Raw genomic sequence first — 18,219 nt, 5'->3', positions numbered from 1 at the left:
AAAAGAAAAAAAAAAACCCTTTCCTTGTTTTACTGTTTTTTTTCTTTCTTTACCTAAATTACTGTAATTACTGACAAAGTAAACGTCCAAAAATGATGCTCAAAATGTGTGAATTAATTAAGTTCAACATTGTAATGTATATAACGAGTTATAATGGCAACGGTGTGGACTGATAAACGACGTGACTCGCTGTGGTTAAAGGTCACATCAGAGGTAGAAACGCTGTCCGGGAGTTTCCCGTCTTTTGGGAAAAGCACTTCCCGAACATGTATTGCGATGCGGCTAAAATTCATACTGGGTTTTGCAGGAAAGAAATCCCATGAATTACCCTGGACCACAATCTTGGTTCATGTGTTTCTTTAATCTGGAAACACACGACGCTATTACAGGGAATAACTATTTCAAACAAGCGGGCAGAACAGGGAAACTGTTGGATTCCTGGAAGAGATTAAAGATAATCAGACTGGTTTGTTGCAAATATAGTTGGTTGAAAAAAACTAATTGTTGCAGCACTTTTAATAAAGACCTTTACCACTATTACTTATGGCCAGTTGTTTACTCTAGAATCAAAGAATGTTTTGGCCATTTCTCACAAGACACGCCCTCGCACATGTTGATCAAGCCTGGTTGCGTGTGTGCCTCATGGTTAGCTGTTAGCCGTAGCAGCCCAGATGATGTCACTCCTTCCTAAGCGTGTACCCTAAGGAGCTTTGCTGTAGAACTGACAACAATCCCCTACACCCGCTTCCTCGATGGCTTCCTCCCACGGAACTGTCAGTTCAATGATGTGGGCGTGCTAGCAGGAATTAGACCAGAGGACCATGTCTAGATGGAAGTCATCATCATTGGGGGGAAACTAAGACTCTGACTGAGGTCGACTCTCATCTGAAAGTTTCTGGCTACAGTCAGTGGTGCTCAGGTCAGGGGTTTGAATCTCTAGTCCTCGCTGGTGGATGTTGGCACACATCCTGCTTGTTGAAGGGTTGGGTATTGATGCATGAGGCGAACCCAACAGCCAACCAGGCTTGAACACTTGCCAGAGCTGCAGATTAGGAAGAGAAATGAGCAAAGAAGCACAGTGGAATACCAGATACCAAAACGACAGAGACGGAACTGTACACGTGAGAGAGTCGAGTAAAAACTGGCAGGGGCGTGTCTTAAAGGAGGAGAATGTCTGAAAAAGAAAGAAATTCAAATAGAAAATTACAAACTCTGATATAATGTTGTGTAAACTGAAACCGAGTGACGGGAAATCGAGTAATTCCCCTGGCTGCGTCCTAACTGTCCTACGGCCATGCTGTGGGTTCTTTAAAGCCAGGGTTCTCAACCTTGGGGTCGTGAAACACTGGGAGGGGGTCACCAGACGCCTTCAAGACACTAAGGATATTTTTTTGAACAATTTCAGTTTGTTTTTTGCTTATTTTTATCATTTTTCTGCAACTACACCAAACTTGATTTTATTATTTTATTTAATTTTCATACGTTTTTCTTGCCATTACTCCCATTCCTCTGGGGGTTGGGGGCTGAAAAGGTTGAGAACCACTGCTTTAAAAGGTTTGATCTTAGAGAAATATAAAGGCAACAGGAATGGAGGTAATGTATTATCTAAATGAGTCATAATTCCAAACAACAAGCAGAACTTTGTAACGTCTAAACAGATGTCTTGAAATTTGCAGAGTTTTAATCAAAAAAGGGCATTTCTGTGGGAGCGCTGCTTAAAAAGAAAATGCACTCTTCCACCCATTCAGCATCTCGTACAGGGAATCCTCCTCCTTCCTCCTCTGGGATCCATCTATGAACTCAGCCTGGATGGTATTCCAGATCATTCCATCCTGGAAATCTTATTAACAAAGATTTTGTTTTTCCCCCCCCCTCTTTCTTCACCCTCTTTGCTCTCTCTTCTGGGCTTTTCTCCCCAATTTTCATTTCAATCTACCCTTTTTTTCTTTCATTCCCATCCCACTTTCACCTGGAAACTCTTCTTCCACGGCTTCCTACCAACTCCTCTCCCTGGGAAGCGGCCGCATGACTTATCGCAATATGTACGAGATGCTCCGAGACATGTCCCCTCCGCTAGGTTTGGGAAAGAAATGTCCACCCCGAGTCGCCTATAAGGTAGAATCCTTCCTGACCTTTCACCTCCAGGCTTCTGTCAGTGTGTTGTCATATTTCCTGTCATTCTCTGTCTTTCTCTGTGATTCCTTACAATTATTACGCTCTGTATTTTAACGATGCATTACAAGCGCTCCGTGGCTGTTTCCAGCAAACTCGATAATTCACCACCTAGTGTAGAGGTGCTGCATTACCAACAGAAAAGGCAGGAAAAAAAAGAAATCTTAAAACCCCGGGCCACGAGGTGTCAGGATTGGGGTCAATTATATTATTGTAATAATTGTATGGCGTAGTTGTAATTGTAATTTTAAAACTCTGTTGGTGTCATAATCATAATTAAATTGTAAATGAGTTTAGATAATTTCATAATAGTCAATTATAATTTTACGCTAAACTGTGCAACCACGTTACAGTTCACCATATATGTAGTCACTTTAGTTTAGGGGACACCTATTAATTATTAATTAGTTGCTTATTAGCATTAGTATTGGCTCTTAATTAGTCGTCATTACGTACTTATTGATGCCTTATTCTTATTAATGCCTTATTATACACTTAATGGCAGTCTCGCAGGGTTAGGGTCAACGTTAACCTTAACCCCAGCATGTTGAGATCATCATTTTTATACAACAACTTCCTTACTTACGACTAATAAGTAATAATTCTGAGCATATTGAGAGAAAACTCTTAGTTAATGGCTTACTGGTTATATAATAAGGCCATGCAGAATAAGGCATTAATAAGTACATAATAATGATGAATTAAGAGTCAATATGTTATTAATGCTAATAAGCAACAAATTAATGGTTAATAGGTGTTCCCTACACTAAAGTGTTCCCAGATAAGGAAGAAATTAGATTTATATATCTAATATTAAATATCTTTGCGGCCATATGTTTTTGGACAGTTTGTTTTTATTGATTATTGTGTGTGAAAATGGTAAATAATGACATATCTGCCATGTTTTTAATAAGGTTATTATTATTATTATTATTATTATTATTAATAAACATTAAACAGCAGACTGAGCGAGTGAAGAGCTTCTTCCTTGTAAGTAACGTCTACGGTTCATGGTTTGGTTTTTCAGCGACCAGCCGGCGTCTCGCTGTCTTATCTTGTGTATAAATGAAGGATCTTTGCAGTATTTCAGTACGAGGGTGATAGACCACCCGACCTCCCTCAGGTGTCCCCCCCCCCTCCCTCCTGGTCACCCACCTGTCTCAGCCAATCAGGGTTAGAGCAGCTCTGCCCTCGCCTCAGTTATAAATGCCTCGCTCTGACACTGTGGCGTCTCCAAATATAACTCGTGCTCTGTGAATGGACGAGAAAAGACGAGGACGAGGAGAGTTCAGGGCAGCGTCAGACTCTATTTCCTCCTTTTTTAACGCTCTCGTCTTCTTTTTATCTCTTCTTATTGTTAACATCGCCCACCCTATCTCTGTTTCAGCTCACTTTAAAGAAAATGGAAACCATGGGTCCAATCTTTTCTTCTTCTTCTTCTTCTTCTTCTTCTTCTTCTTCTTCTTCTTCTTCTTCTTCTTCTTCTTCTTCTTCTTCTTCTTCTTCTTCTTCTTCTTCTTCTTCTTCTTCTTCTTCTTCTTCTTCTTCTTCTTCTTGTGCTTTCACGCTTTTGCTGTCATCATTATCATCATCACATCGTCAGACGCCTCACAGCCTTTCACCACTTCACATCCCTGAGTGGTTTTAACCCCATCCCAACAGTTCAAACCTTCTTATTTCTCTTTGAACATGTGCGCTGTTCAACCCTTAGTAAACACAACCATGTCTTATTATAAACTTAACTTACATTTTCAACAGAGGAGCAACAAATCCTCACTTTGGAGAAGCAAATATTTGGTTTTCCATCTTAAAATGATTAGATTTTAAGGTGGCGATGCTCATTAAAGACACATACTGATAATCTAATACAACTCATGGCCCAGGGGCCAAATCCGGCCCTTTCGACCATCAAATTTGGCCCATAGGAGAATGTTGAAATGACAGAGAGAACGTGAATCATTATGTAAATCAGTGATTGTCAAACTTTTTTTATTCTAGTCCCCACGTTCTCTTTCACATTTGAATCCAAGGACCCCCTTATGTCTGACAACATTTTGCTCAGAATACTTTGAAAAAACACCTAAAGATCATAATGATGGAATGAACGAGTGATAACACACATTTTAAAGAATCTCATTTGATGAATAAGTGACATTAAACAGTATTTAGTGTCTCCTGAATAGATTTATTTCTATAGTTTTTATCATTTCCTGTCATCTCCCTCCTGATGTGTGACCAAGACTGACCCGAATATATCAGTTAATGTTCTAATCAAGATCATTGCTATCATCATTTTGTGCGTTTTTGGTGTCATTTTCAATTAAATTCAATTAAATTGTATTTATATAGCGCCAATTACAACAATAGTCATCTTAAATTATTAAGAGAGAAAGAAAAAAACCCAACAAATCCACATGAACAAGCATTTAGTGACAGTGAGAAGAAACAACTCCCTTTTAACAAGAAGAAATCTCCATTAGAACCAGGTTCAGAGGTGGAGAACATCTGTCTCGACTGGTTGGGGTTTGTGGACAGAAGGACCAACAGAACAGGATAGAGAGATAGAACATCAGTGTCCCAGACTAGTTGAGCCGTGAACCACAGATCAGGAACTGCCATCATCAGCTTCATCTGAAACAGAGCTGAGAGAGAAGGACGAGGAGAAGACACTGACTGCAGAAAAACATGATACACTATTATCAGGTCAGCCTGTATGGAATCACCTGGTTTTAGACTGTGTGAGTAGAATGAGAAAGAGTATGGTGTTTTGTTGTTCTTTTTATTATTCAGTATAGTTTTTAGAGTTTTTTCAACAGTTTGTTATTGAAAATGACTGCCACCAACTTTGTGTATTCGGAGTGAATGAGTGAATCTATAACTTAATTAGTTAATATTTTACACAATGATTCATGTTTTATCTTTAATTTTTACTTTCTCCTGAGGGCCGAATTGGATGCTCTAAAGGGCCAGATTTGGCCCCCAGGCCTTTAGTTGGACACTTGCTCTACAGGTACAGATTCAGACAGAAGCACTCCAACATCTGATAGGACACACTTCAAATAAAGGAGATGTGAAAAATTAATCCAAATACTATTGTCCATATTTAGTACACACAGAAAGCAGCTTTTATAGAAAATAAATAATGAAATATACACGTTGTAAAAAAATATAAAACTCAATTTTTATCTCAAAACGTTGATATTTTAGTAAATTTTCAGTGCGATTCAATGACCGTGTGTGCAAACATCTCTGCAAATGCAGCTCTTATGTAATGTTTCTGGTCTGCAGAGGTCAGAGTTCATCAAAAACTGCTCCAAGGAAGGAGAAATATCCAACAGGGATCATAAGAACTGTTGGATATTTGAATGTCAAGTTACTGGCGCCCTCTAGTGGGACGCAGGGGTTAGGGTTAGCTTTAATTTAGCATTATAAATATGTTGACTTTGTTAACTGTAAAGTAAAACCATGCAAATTAAATGCAACACAAGGTGACTTGTTTTCTCTCTCATTTTTAGAATTGCTGCTTATTTTTCTGCGTCTGTGGGTGGATTTTAGAGCTCCATCTCTGCTCTGATCTGAGCCTCTTTAAAAAGTCACTGTTTGGAGAACAAAGGACGTGCAGCAGCAGCAGCAGCAGCACTAGCACTAGCACTGAGAGCTTTAGAATGTTCACTGAGCAGCTGCTGCTGCTGCGTCTTAAAAGCTCATCATATTTGAGCTTTTAGGAGCAGAGTGTTCAGTGCTGTGCTGTATAGTCTCATAGCAACAGCAGCAGCAGCTTCCAACACCACAGCTTTGTTTCACTGCTCATAGACTCCATACAGTGCACCAGTGACGCACACTATATTGTATATCATTTTGTAGATTTTTCTACCATTTTTGTTAATGTTTTGTAAATGTTTCCTATGGTTTGAGTAAAAATCTTGTCATTTTGTGTATTTTGGTTGACATTTTGTAAATTTTCTAGTTTTTTTGAGTATAAATCTTGTAATTTTGTTTATTTCTTTTGACATTTTGTAAACTTCTCAGTTATTTTGAGTTTATATTTTATCATTTTGTTTATTTTTGTTGTTTTGTTTATTTTTGTTGACATTTTATACATTTTTCAGTTATTTTTAGTATAAATCTTGTTATTTTGTTTATTTTTCTTGACGTTTTGTAAATGTTTCAGTTATTGAGTATAAATCTTGTCATTTTGTTTATTTTTGTTGTCATTTTGTGTATTTTTGTTAACGTTTTGTAAATGTTTCCATTAATTTGAGTATAAATCTTGTTATTTTATTTATTTCTGTTGTCATTTTGTGTATTTTTGTTAACGTTTTGTAAATATCTCTGTTATTTTCAGTTTAAATTTGATCGTTTTTTAAATTTGATCTTGTTTATTGTTGTGGTTTTCTTTATTTTGAGTATAAATCTTGTCTTTTTGTGTATTTGTGTTGAGGTTTTGTACATTTTTTGGTGAATTTGAGTATAAATCTTATTTTGTTTATTTCTGTTGTCATTTTGTGTATTTTTGTTGTCGTTTCATAAATGTTTCAGTTATTTTGAGTATAAATCTTGTCATTTTGTTTATTTCTGCTGTCATTTTGTGTATTTTTCTTGACGTTTTGTAAATTTCTCTGTTAATTTTTGTTTAAATTTTGTCATTTTGTGTAATTTTGTTGTCGTTTTCTGCTTTTACATGGTGTTGCAGCGCAAAATTATACCAAGGGTCACATGTGTATAGTTGAAAGTTGTAGGATCCAGCAAGTTCTTATCGTCTTCCTTTTGAATAATATGTTATGGTTTAATTTATTCAGACAACTGTTTTTCAGGAAATTTACTTTGATCTCCTGACATGTTTCGACTGTCAACTGCTAGTCTTCTTCAGAGGCGTCTGCTGATCGCTTTGATGCGTCCTTGACTTCTGCATAGTAATTCAAGCAAGTTCTGTTTGTCTTCTGTTTGAATAATATGTTCAGGTTTCATTTATTCAGACGAGGAATGCTAGAATTACTATGCGTAAGTCAAGGGCACATCAAAGCGATCAACAGACGCCTCTGAAGAAGACTGGCAGTTGACAATCGAAACATGTCTGGAGATCAAAGTAGATTTTCATGAAACATAATATTCAACCTTTTACATTCCTTTTTTTTTAGCAATTTGTTTTTGATTTTTTGATTTGTGAGGCCTACACGTTGTCGTTATCCGATCAAATATTGTATCCAGAATCTTTAACAGAATAAATCTGACTTTGACACATGAATACTAATTATTTTTGACCAGTTATTTTCACATTGATCAGTTAAAATGTCTAAACCACAGTTCCATCACTAAGAATAATACTAGCTAGAGCTTCTCCAAAGGAAGGGATTTTCTCCTTTGATGCTTTGATAACAGCGCACAGTGTTCTAGGACGAGTCTATCCATGCATTTCTCTGAAAGACGGCTGCTTAGTGACCTCTCTGTGTTCCTCTCAGCGATTGGTCAGGATGAACATGCCCATAGCTGACGATAACACGGTGCATTTCACCTCCACACTGATGGCCCTGATCAGAACCGCCCTGGACATCAAACTGGCATCTGGTGAGCCACTGCACACATATCAAAGCCCCGCCCCCTGGGCTTTGATGTGAGCCACTCTGACGGCTCTGCTGCTGATTGGCTGTGACGTGTCTGCAGGGTTTGTGGCTCAGCGCCTGTGTGACGTGGACCTGAAGAAGGAGATCAACAGAGTTTGGCCCAACTTGTCTCAGAAAACCGTGGATCTGCTGGTGACGCCGCATAAATGTGAGGCCTGTGATACGAGCTTTGATGAGCTGCTCTTTGATGAGCTGCTCTTTGATGCTCTCACGGCTCCATCTTCTGCTTGTTTCTCTCTGTGTTTCACAGATAATGAGCTGACGGTGGGGAAGGTCTACGCTGCTCACATGATCTTTGACTACTACAAACAGAACCGCGCCAAAAAACTGCAGCAGCAGAACCCTGCATCCGGTCCCCAGGTACCAAACCACTGTTAATTATAGGCAGAGTTTAGGATTCTTGCCAGGGGTGGCAAAAAATAAAATACAATTAAATATATAGTACGTCTCGAGATTCGCGCCAACCAAAATGTGTGTAACATATAGAATAATGCAAAAATTATTAGTAACATTACATAAGTGATAATGTTGACGACAAAAATTTGCGTTGACGCTAGGTGTTGAACAACTTAATAATTTTAAAGGTAGACTTTATGTGCATACTAGTCGAGTCGACGTCGACTAGTTGATGACGTCACAAAGAGCCGCAGCCGAGTTCCAGTATTGTGCCAAGATCTGTGACCCGAAAAAAAACTGTGACCGCAGGTGGCGACGGTTTCAACCCCTGCAGCTTCTCAGCGAACATTTACTTCCCCTTAAACACGTTTGTAATTCTTCTCCAGTCTGCATTTACTTTACCCACCGGAGCGTCACGTTTAAGGGGGAGTAAATAGCTCCTGAATAGCCGCAGCGGTCATAGATTTTTTTGAGTCACACACAAAGTCATAGAAGCTAAGGAAACCCAGGAACACTGCTGCTTTGCCTACCGTGAGTCTACGATAACTGTTAAGCTCCGAGGCCTCCTCAGTGATGGGCGTTTAGACTTTGTTAGGGCTGTTTTTACGGTAGCTTTGGCTTTTTTCACCGAAGCCGGTCTGTGACCACTGTGGCCTCTTGGCGGTAGAGAAGAAGAGTGCTACGTCAACTGCGTACGCCTCTTCATAGCTATTAAGGAGCTATTTACTTCCTCTTACACATGACGTTCCGGTGGGTGAAATAAATGCAGACTGGAGAAGAATTACAAACAAGTTTAAGGGTGAGTAAATGTCCACCGAGAAGTTGCAGGGGTTGAAATTGTCACCACCTCCGGTGGCAGATTTTTTCGGGTCACAGATTTTGGCACAACAGCGATCTTCCCCCCGCTAACGGAGCCTCCGTCCTGCGCTGCTGATGTTTTCCAGATCTGCTTAATACACAGACATGTTACAACTACAGCTAACATTAGCATGTATATTAGCCGCAGTATCTGCCTACCAGCTGCTTTTTGAGAACAAACAAGGAAGGAGCGATCAACACTTCGGGGTACTAGGTGTGTGCTGTGTTGCGCCGCCATCTTGGGTAAAAGTCAGGTACTGCGACTAGTCGACGTCACGTGGACAGAGTCGCGAGACAACACTAAAGTCGACTAATCAACTAGTCTGTTCAACCTCTAGTTGACGCATCGTTTAATGTTGTAAATTAATGAAAAATGAAGCCGACAAACACTCTCTGTTTCACTTTTGCTGCAGTACCATACATGAACTGCTGGGTGCAGTGTTGTTTCACTATTTACATTGTGAAGAATAATTGCACAGCAGAAGAAGAACCAATCCAAAGTCTCAAACGTTTAGGACCATTTTACTGAAAACCTCTACACCTGAGGTAGAACAACCAATGAATTCATCTATATTTTCACTGTGTTTTATGGCACTTAAAATATTTGTATATTATGTTCATTATATTAAGAATTGTATTTTTTTTGATCGAATTTTTTGAAAACTTTAATGAAAACTTATGACATTGGGGGGTTTATGCTCCCCCTGCCCCAACCCCAACTGTCAACCGTCATTCTTCCTCAGAGGCGTCTGCTGCTGATTATGAGTTCTTTTGGAGAGGACACGTCAAAGCGATCAGCAGACGCCTCTGAGGAAGACTGACAGTTGACAGTCGAAACATGTCAGGAAAGTAAATTTCCTGAAATGTTTTCTGAATAAGTGAAACCTTAACATGTTAATTAAAAAAAGAAGACAAAATGAACTTGTTGGAATCATGAAGCAAAGAGTTTATGCATTTTTATTTTAAAGATATGATTAGCATTGATCAACCTGAGATGGGATGGTAATAATGACAGATATAATGTTTTTTATATTCATGTTTTTAGATTATGCATCTCATTTCACTGCACAGCTCACACATCGCAAGGAAATTAAAGAAAGGTTAAAAAGTGTACAAGTATAAAAAAAAGACTGTAACTGTGTCTTACATTAAATACAGTTTGGCAAAGTGATTTATTTTGAAAATTGTTTCTGATTCTGATTAGAATTATAATTTTTTCATAGAAAATGATTACAAATTTAATTATTTTCATTAAATAACAATAATTACAATTACAGATTTAAAAAAGGAATATAAATGGAATACAACATATATTTAATTTGATTTTCTTATTTATATTTGATTTGTTTTCATTAAATAATAACAACTACAATAACAGGAATACAAATAGAATACAACATATATTTAATTTTCTTATTTATAAGTGATGTATTTGCATTTATTTTCTGTTCGCTGTTGACCGATGCTGGTCTGTGTTGCAGAGTAAACTGGGAGCGTTGTTCCGACCTATTCTTCCTCTCACTCAAATACAAGAAGTGGAGCCGCCGTTCCGCAGCCCTCATTTCACTGAAAAACCAATCCCACCTCCACCGAAACCAGAAGCCAAACCAGCTGTCACTCCTCCCATTTTAACCAGCACTTCCATCAACAAGGATACCATGTAAGAGGAGAAAACCATCATGTTTCCAGAGCTAATGCTTGTTTCCTTACACAAACACGCATTAGCTTTTAGTTCAAACGACAGAGAGAAGCAGAAAAATTCACTTAAAACTTTGTGCAATGTGACTTTGTTTTTATTTTTTATCACTACATTTGCTCTGATTATTAAATTAAAGGAAAAGCATCAATGGTAGATACGTTTTATTAACTTCATCCTGCACATTTTCGAACAATGGATGATTATCTGTTGTTATTCAATTCACTCTGGGTCATTCCATGCCCACACAATTCTGAATTTTTTACCAATTGTTTTCTGTGATTATTCAATAAGCACACTGTAAATGTTCAGATGAATACTTGTTGAGATATGGCCAATTTAGTGAACGTGGGGGCATGTGTTGATTTTCATGCATCCTTATTTTTTTTCTATTTTCAGCTTCCAATATCTCAGGAACTACATCACATATAAAAATTAAATGTGGTATAATAATACAGCTCCACCTACTCTCTCAGAATATACAAAAAGATATGCTATACTATACATTAGGGCTGGGAGATATTGACCAAAACTCATATCTCAAAATTGCAATAGACAATATAAATATTGATCATTTTAATTCAAATGAAGACAATTCAGGGTTAAATTTGCTAATGCAAAATGCCACAGACACGTTCATTAACAAACAGTTGATACTTTGATCTGGGATGTCAGGCTTCTATGTTGTAAAATAAAGACATTTTTGGTCGTGAATGTTAAATTTAAATGTTCATATTTAAAGGTGGCCATATTGGATTCCAGTCAAGGATGCTGTCAAATAGGCATCATATTTAGAATCCCTGAGGTCCAGAACCTTAGAAATGTGTTTTAAATTAGTAACTAGTAACAGAAAAATCTGTTTTTTAGTGGCTGCCATTTGGAGAATTGGCTCCATTTCCCTCCAGATTTGAATCCAGCAGGTCAAAAAAATGAAAGTATGCCAAATTTCATGCTTGTAGACGCATTTACACATTTTGCACAATTCCTCCCTTAACAGACCAGACTACTATAAGAGACAGCACGTGTGAGTGAGTTCTGTAGTGTGACTTGTTTAGGGTTAGGACGCACTCAGAAATCCATCTAATTGTGCTTTTAATGCTGATAAAGTAACAAAAGCATCAACCCATAAAACAAGGATTTTTAAAACAAAATAAGCTATATATATATAAGTGATATTGTAATTTCTTATTTTGCCAAAACAGAAAAATTTCAATATATCGCCCAGCGCTACTATACATCCTATCAGGGTTTGGGGCTGGAGCATGTTTGGGCCTTAGGTAAACAACTTTGCATATATATTTTTTGAGACCCAAGCGTGTGGGATGTTCAGAAAATGTGTTGAATTTACATGTAATGACCCGATTTTTTGTCTGAGTATTATTTATTTGTATTTTTTTAATTTTATTATTATTTTTTCTTTTGATTTGTTTGAATAAATAAGTAATAAATACATGTTTTTCAGCCTGACAGAAGCAGATATAACCAGGGTTGGGGTCAAATGAATTGTAATTGCATAATTGATAAATAATTACAACTATGTCGTAATTGTAATTGTAATTGCTCTGAAAATTCTATAAACATTGTCAATTATAATTTTACGCAAAACTGGGGGACCATGTTACCGTTCTATGTACAGTTCTACACATATGTAGTTAATTATTAAAATATGTTTCATATCAAGTTTTTCCACATTTTACCATTGAAAAATAATATAAATCTAGGAGTATACTGACACAAAAAACTCCCACACTTTAAATAGTAAAACCTATATTTTCATTGATTAGGAATCCTAACAAGGTAAACAATAGATAGGAAAGAAATTAGATGATAGATATTTGTTTTTAGTGTATTTTACAGCTGATTTAGGCTGATTTAGAAAGCTAACACAAGAACAAGGCTAAGTAATTGAACTCTAGTAATTGAGAACATAATTGTAATTGACTTTCTGAGGATATAAAATAATTGTAATTGAAAAAAAAATGCTGGTCACTGTAATCATAATGGAGTTGTAATTGAACATGGGTAATTGAAAATGTAATTGTAATTGAATAATGTAATTGACCCCAAACCCTGGATATAATCCCCACTGTGCACTAGATGGAGCAAAAGCCTTTCCCATCACTGATGAAATGCTGGACGTTCAATCCTAACCACAAATAAACCATGTTTGCTTTTTAATGACACTGTTAACCTTTCCATGCCGCTATTCAGAACCAACCAGAGGAATGCTATGAAACATTCCCAGTCTGGAGATGTGTCCCAGGCCGCCCAAAGGCCCAGAACTCGTAGGAAGCTGCAGAGAGGCCAGTCAGAAGATGTGCAGTATTGTCCCAAAGCTCAGGTACCAAGTCTATCATGGCTTTATTTCTTTGTCTCACCTCCACCTGCTGAGGTGTTTCTGTTTCTCCTTCAGGAGCAGCTGGAACTGAAGCAGGTGGAGAACGTTTCAGACTCAGAGGGATATCCACCTCTGGAGGGTCACTGCAGAGCGGCCTCGCTGCCTCGCCTCAACGCTGAGTACTACGTAAGATACTTCTTATACTGCCTCAAACTCTTCTTTTTTTTATTGTAGTCACACTAAAAGTCTTCAAAGCGTAGTTGCTGTGGATGCTTTCAGATATAAAAAGACTGAGGCCACACCCACACTAGCTCCGCCCCAGTAGTACTTAACCTGGACACGCCACTTAAGGCGTCTTTTACACCAATGTTCAACCTTTTTTCATTCTCTTGAACCTTCATCATGTTTGTTACATGCTGACCAAAAGTATCTGCCATTTCTAACCCATTTTTTTACTCCAAAATGTTTTTAGCATGTTGATAATATGGGGGTGTAACAGTCCATGTGTTTGTATCAAACTGTTCCATTATGGGATGTTGTGTATGGTATATACTACGGTGGCCCTGATGTGCAAAGCACAAATGCAAAAGAGAGAACACAAAACAAAGGAAACACAAACATAGAAGACAAAACATGCTTCTGCTAGCTTGAACACAGCAGCTAATTAGCTTGGCCTCTGCCAGCTCAGACACAGCAGCTAATTAGCTTAGCCTCTGCTAGCTCGAACACAGCAGCTAACTAGCTTAGCCTCTGCTTGCTCGGACACAGCAGTTTACTAGCTTAGCCTCTGCTAGCTCGGACACAGTATCTAACTAGCTTAGCCTCTCCTAGCTCAGACACAGCAGCTAACTAGCTTGGCCTCTCCTAGCTCAGACACAGCAGCTAACTAGCTTGGCCTCTCCTAGCTCAGACACAGCAGCTAACTAGCTTAGCCTCTGCTAGCTCGGACACAGCAGCTAACTAGCTTAGCCTCTGCTAGCTCGGACACAGCAGCTAACTAGCTTATCATATTGCATATTATTATTATTATTATTATTATTATTATTATTATTATTATTATTATTATTATTATTATTATTATTATCTAAACCCATTAATGTGTGCATTGAATTATAATTGTATAATTGTATATACACATACACATGATCATGTACTGTATAAATATTGCAAATCATTGCAGTTATTGACGACAAATTACCGAAAATCCCAGTTATGTCACCCGAAATCAATGGATTGAAATTGTCTATCGGGAACTATTTGAGTTTACGTGAATCATGTGACGGTCAAGCATTTCAAACTTCCGTTAACTCTCTCTCTGTCAGAGACTAAACACAGTTACAGTTTCAGCCAATAGAATGTCTCATAGGAAAAGATCAGTAGATTTCTGGTTCTAAAGTACAAATACAGCAGAAAACAAAACAACAGAACAATGTATTAAAGTGGAGGAGATCTAGTTTGTTGTGTCTTTGATACAGGGATGGTTTAATGTTTCTGTGATTGATGTTTTTTCCTGATAAGTCCAGATAAGTTTGACCTGTGCTCCTTTCCCTCCTTCTACTGCTTGCTGTGACTCTCAGTGTTCTCGTCTCCTGTGATGATGATGATGATGATGATGATGATGATGATTTTTCTTTTACCTGTCACTTGTGTCTCACCTGTCTGATCTTTGCTTGTTCTGCTGCGTTGTCATCGTTTGTATGTCTTTCACATTCTGCTCTGTCCATCGATGATTCACATGTGCTTACCTCATGTTTGTGTTGCATTTAGTCTCTCTCTCTCTCTCTCTCTCTCTCTCTCTCTGTGCTGGACTAGAGGTTTGGACACAGTCCATCTATTTCTACTCTCCTAAACTGGTTTTTGTGCTAATGTAGATCAAGTGGCAATCTCTATGTTAGTTCAGATCAAAAATCCTAAAAAATCCAGGAGAATTTTGCTCATAAATGACAGGAAAAAAGCCGAAAAATATTATGTATAAAGTTTTGTTTGAATTGAATGTCCCTTTTTTTTTTTTTTTTTTTAAATATATATTAAAAAAAGAGGTGTTACTACCTCCATTAAGAAAGTCATATTTTCACTGGCATTTATTGAATTGTTTGTTTGTTAGCAGGGTTCTGACAAAATTTTAACCAAATCAATATACGATGGAAGCGTATTGCATTCACGGGGGAAAAAAAAAAAGAAAATCTGGTTTTTCGGAATAATTAACTTTTTTGGTTTGTTTTTTGGGCAATTTTTTCTGTTTCTCTGACTATTTTTTTTTCTTCATTTTTTCAGAGCAATTTTTTTTCTGTTTTTTGGACAATTTATTTTTTCTGTTTTTCAGAGTATTTTTTTCTGTTTTTTTGAGTCATTTTTTCCAGTTTTTGGACGCATTTATTTTTTTCTGAATTATCGATATGCTTGGAAATCCCACTAGAACATCCATCCTATGGCGACTACTTGCTGCACGCTTCAACTCTTTACCCATTCCAGGTCAATTACGGTGAAGTATGTAATTAGTTGCACACGGGGTATGACACACGTTATGTTTTAGACTGTATCCTTCTATTGTAAGCCGATCGCTCAATGTAGCAGATAGAACTAACCCTAACCCTAACCCTAACCCTAACCCTAACCTAACCCTAACCTAACCCTAACACTAACCCTAACACTAACCCTAACACTAACCCTAACCCTAACCCTAACCCTAACCCTAACCTAACCCTAACCTAACCCTAACCCTAACCCTAACCCTAACACTAACACTAACACTAACACTAACACTAACACTAACCCTAACCCTAACCCTAACCTAACCCTAACTAGTTGAAAGTTCATTTTTATCAAATTAAACAAGCCGGCCATGTTTGCTCTCAATAAAGAAATAAATGCATCTGTTGTTTGAAATGTCCTCTAAGCTCAGAAACAAAATAGTCAGAAAAACAGGCAAAAAACAGAGAAACAAAGCAAAAAATTAGTCTGAAAAAAAGAAAAAAATGAGATTGAAAAAGAGAAAAAATAAATAAATTGTCCAAAAACATGACAAAATTAACGTGAAAAACATATATATATTTTTTTTAAGTGAATACGATATGCTTTACCAATACACTGATTCTGGATCCGTTTTATAAAATTAAAAAAATTCTATCTCTTTATATTGGCGAAAATTCAAAAATTCAAATCTCTGTAATTGATCGATCTTTATGAAATTTGACTTAATTATGTCAGGTTTTTACCTGAAGTTTCTAACCAAGATTCATTTGAATTGGATCCAGATTTTGTATTTCAATGCAAATTTTAAAAAAGAAAATAAAAGGGGGGCGTGTCCATACATTTGGACCTACTGTATAATATGAATGTCTTCCGAGTCTTTAACTTGATAAATGAGGCCCCAGATATTTAAATGTTGGCTCTTCTCTGCGACGGCCTTAGATGTGGTCACTTGATGGGATTAGATTTCTACCTCTCCAACCTGGTCCTCCTGCCTGCAGGAGTCTCCGCTCTGCTCCTCTGTCCTCATTTTCTCCTGATTTCAGTGCTCACTGCTAATATTTTGCTCGCCTCCTCTTGTGTGTGCCGTCTGATAGCGGAGCCACCCTCGCCACGCCCCCGGGACTCACCTGGCAGTATGTACCACCTGTTGTGCCACTTTCTTTCTCCTCTTCCTCCTCCTCTTCCTCCTCCTCCATGTACTCAGTTCACTCAGTGACCCTCCATTAGACACTAACACACTAACTCCACCATCATCCATCAAACACATCCATTTCAATGGACGTGTGTGTATTCAGGGCACGGCCGGCCCTCGGGTACACTGTGTGCGTGTGTGTGCGCGCGTGTGTGCGTGTGGCACCGATTGTAAAGTTGCGCATGCTAAAATAAACACCAACTTTTCGCAGCAAATTTAGCAACAAACCACATCTAAAAAACATATGTTGAATTTTTTTTCACTGTTACTTTTGACCAGATTTACAGCAATGTTTGTGAAATTTGTGATATTTACTTTTCTTGTAAAAAAAATTTAAATGTTAAATATAAATGTTGACTCTAAATATAAATGTGGAGCGCAATCACTCGGTCTGAATAGACCGCGGATTGCGCTAGTTGGCGTCAATGAGATTTAATTTTGGTACTTCCAGTGAATTTGCATACTTACTAAATATTTAGTTTCACCCATGAAATTTAGATTCAACATTTAGATTTAGATTTAAATTTAGATTTATCATTTTACATTTATCATTTAGATTTAGATTTAACATTAAACATTTAGTTTTAGATTTAACATTTAACATATAAATTTAACATTTAGATTTAGCATTTTTCATTCAATTATTTCGATTTTGATTTAACATTTAACATATAAATTTAACATTTAGATTTAGCATTTTTCATTCAATTATTTCGATTTTGATTTAACATTTAACACTTAGATTTAACATTTAACATTTAGATTTATCATTTTACATTTATTATTTAGATTTAGATTTAACATTTAACATTTAGATTTAGGTTTAACATTTAGATTTAACATTGACATATTTTTACAAGAAAAGTAAAATTCACAAATATTGCTGTAAATCGTGTCGAAAGTAACATAAAAAAAAAATCACACACATTTTTGAAACGTTGCTAAATGTTTATTTTAGCCTGCACAACTTTACAATCAGCGCCTCATAGTTTAGTGCAGTGTGAGTCAGTGTGTGTTTGTGAAACAACGTAGATTTTAATTGTTTTTATATAATCAGTTCTATTTGATATCTTTCAAGTTCACATTCTAACACTTTTGGAAGCTTCTCAGATGTATTTGTCATGAGTTGTTTCACTCTTAAAATCTTGTTTTTGAAAATACGAAATAAAATACATAAAATATTCACATTTGAACAATTTTTTTTAATTTTTTTTATTTGAAATATTCTTCATTATGCCACTTTTTTGGATTGATATTGGCCTAAATATTTTACTTGGTGAAAAACGATTTTAAGAGTGCACTGCAGCGTAAGTATCTTTACATGTAACTTGATGACTTTGCAGTGTTGTGTTATTGTTGTCTCAGGTTGTAGCTACAGGGTCATTGGTGAGATAGGAACAGGAGGAACAGCCAAACAGATGTTCAGCAGCTGGAATGTAGCATTGCATTTCTTTGATTCGTCACCTTTTGTGTT

The 18,219-nt window shown here is 37.0% G+C and overlaps 1 protein-coding gene across 1 annotated transcript in view; it reads left to right on the top strand.

The window, feature by feature from the left end:
* The window catches only part of LOC114473084 (voltage-dependent N-type calcium channel subunit alpha-1B-like), a 198,151-nt gene that overhangs the window by 173,691 nt on the left and 6,241 nt on the right, over positions 1-18,219 (top strand). The window contains 7 exon segments of the mRNA XM_028462481.1: positions 7,632-7,737; positions 7,834-7,941; positions 8,044-8,153; positions 10,529-10,707; positions 12,955-13,084; positions 13,157-13,267; positions 16,648-16,686. Coding sequence (XP_028318282.1) covers positions 7,632-7,737; positions 7,834-7,941; positions 8,044-8,153; positions 10,529-10,707; positions 12,955-13,084; positions 13,157-13,267; positions 16,648-16,686 — 783 coding nt within the window.

This window comes from Gouania willdenowi, chromosome 12, assembly GCF_900634775.1.
Source record: "Gouania willdenowi chromosome 12, fGouWil2.1, whole genome shotgun sequence".
NCBI lineage: Eukaryota > Metazoa > Chordata > Actinopteri > Blenniiformes > Gobiesocidae > Gouania > Gouania willdenowi.
Note: the sequence above shows the minus strand (reverse complement) of the source record. Positions and strands in the feature narration are given on the sequence as shown.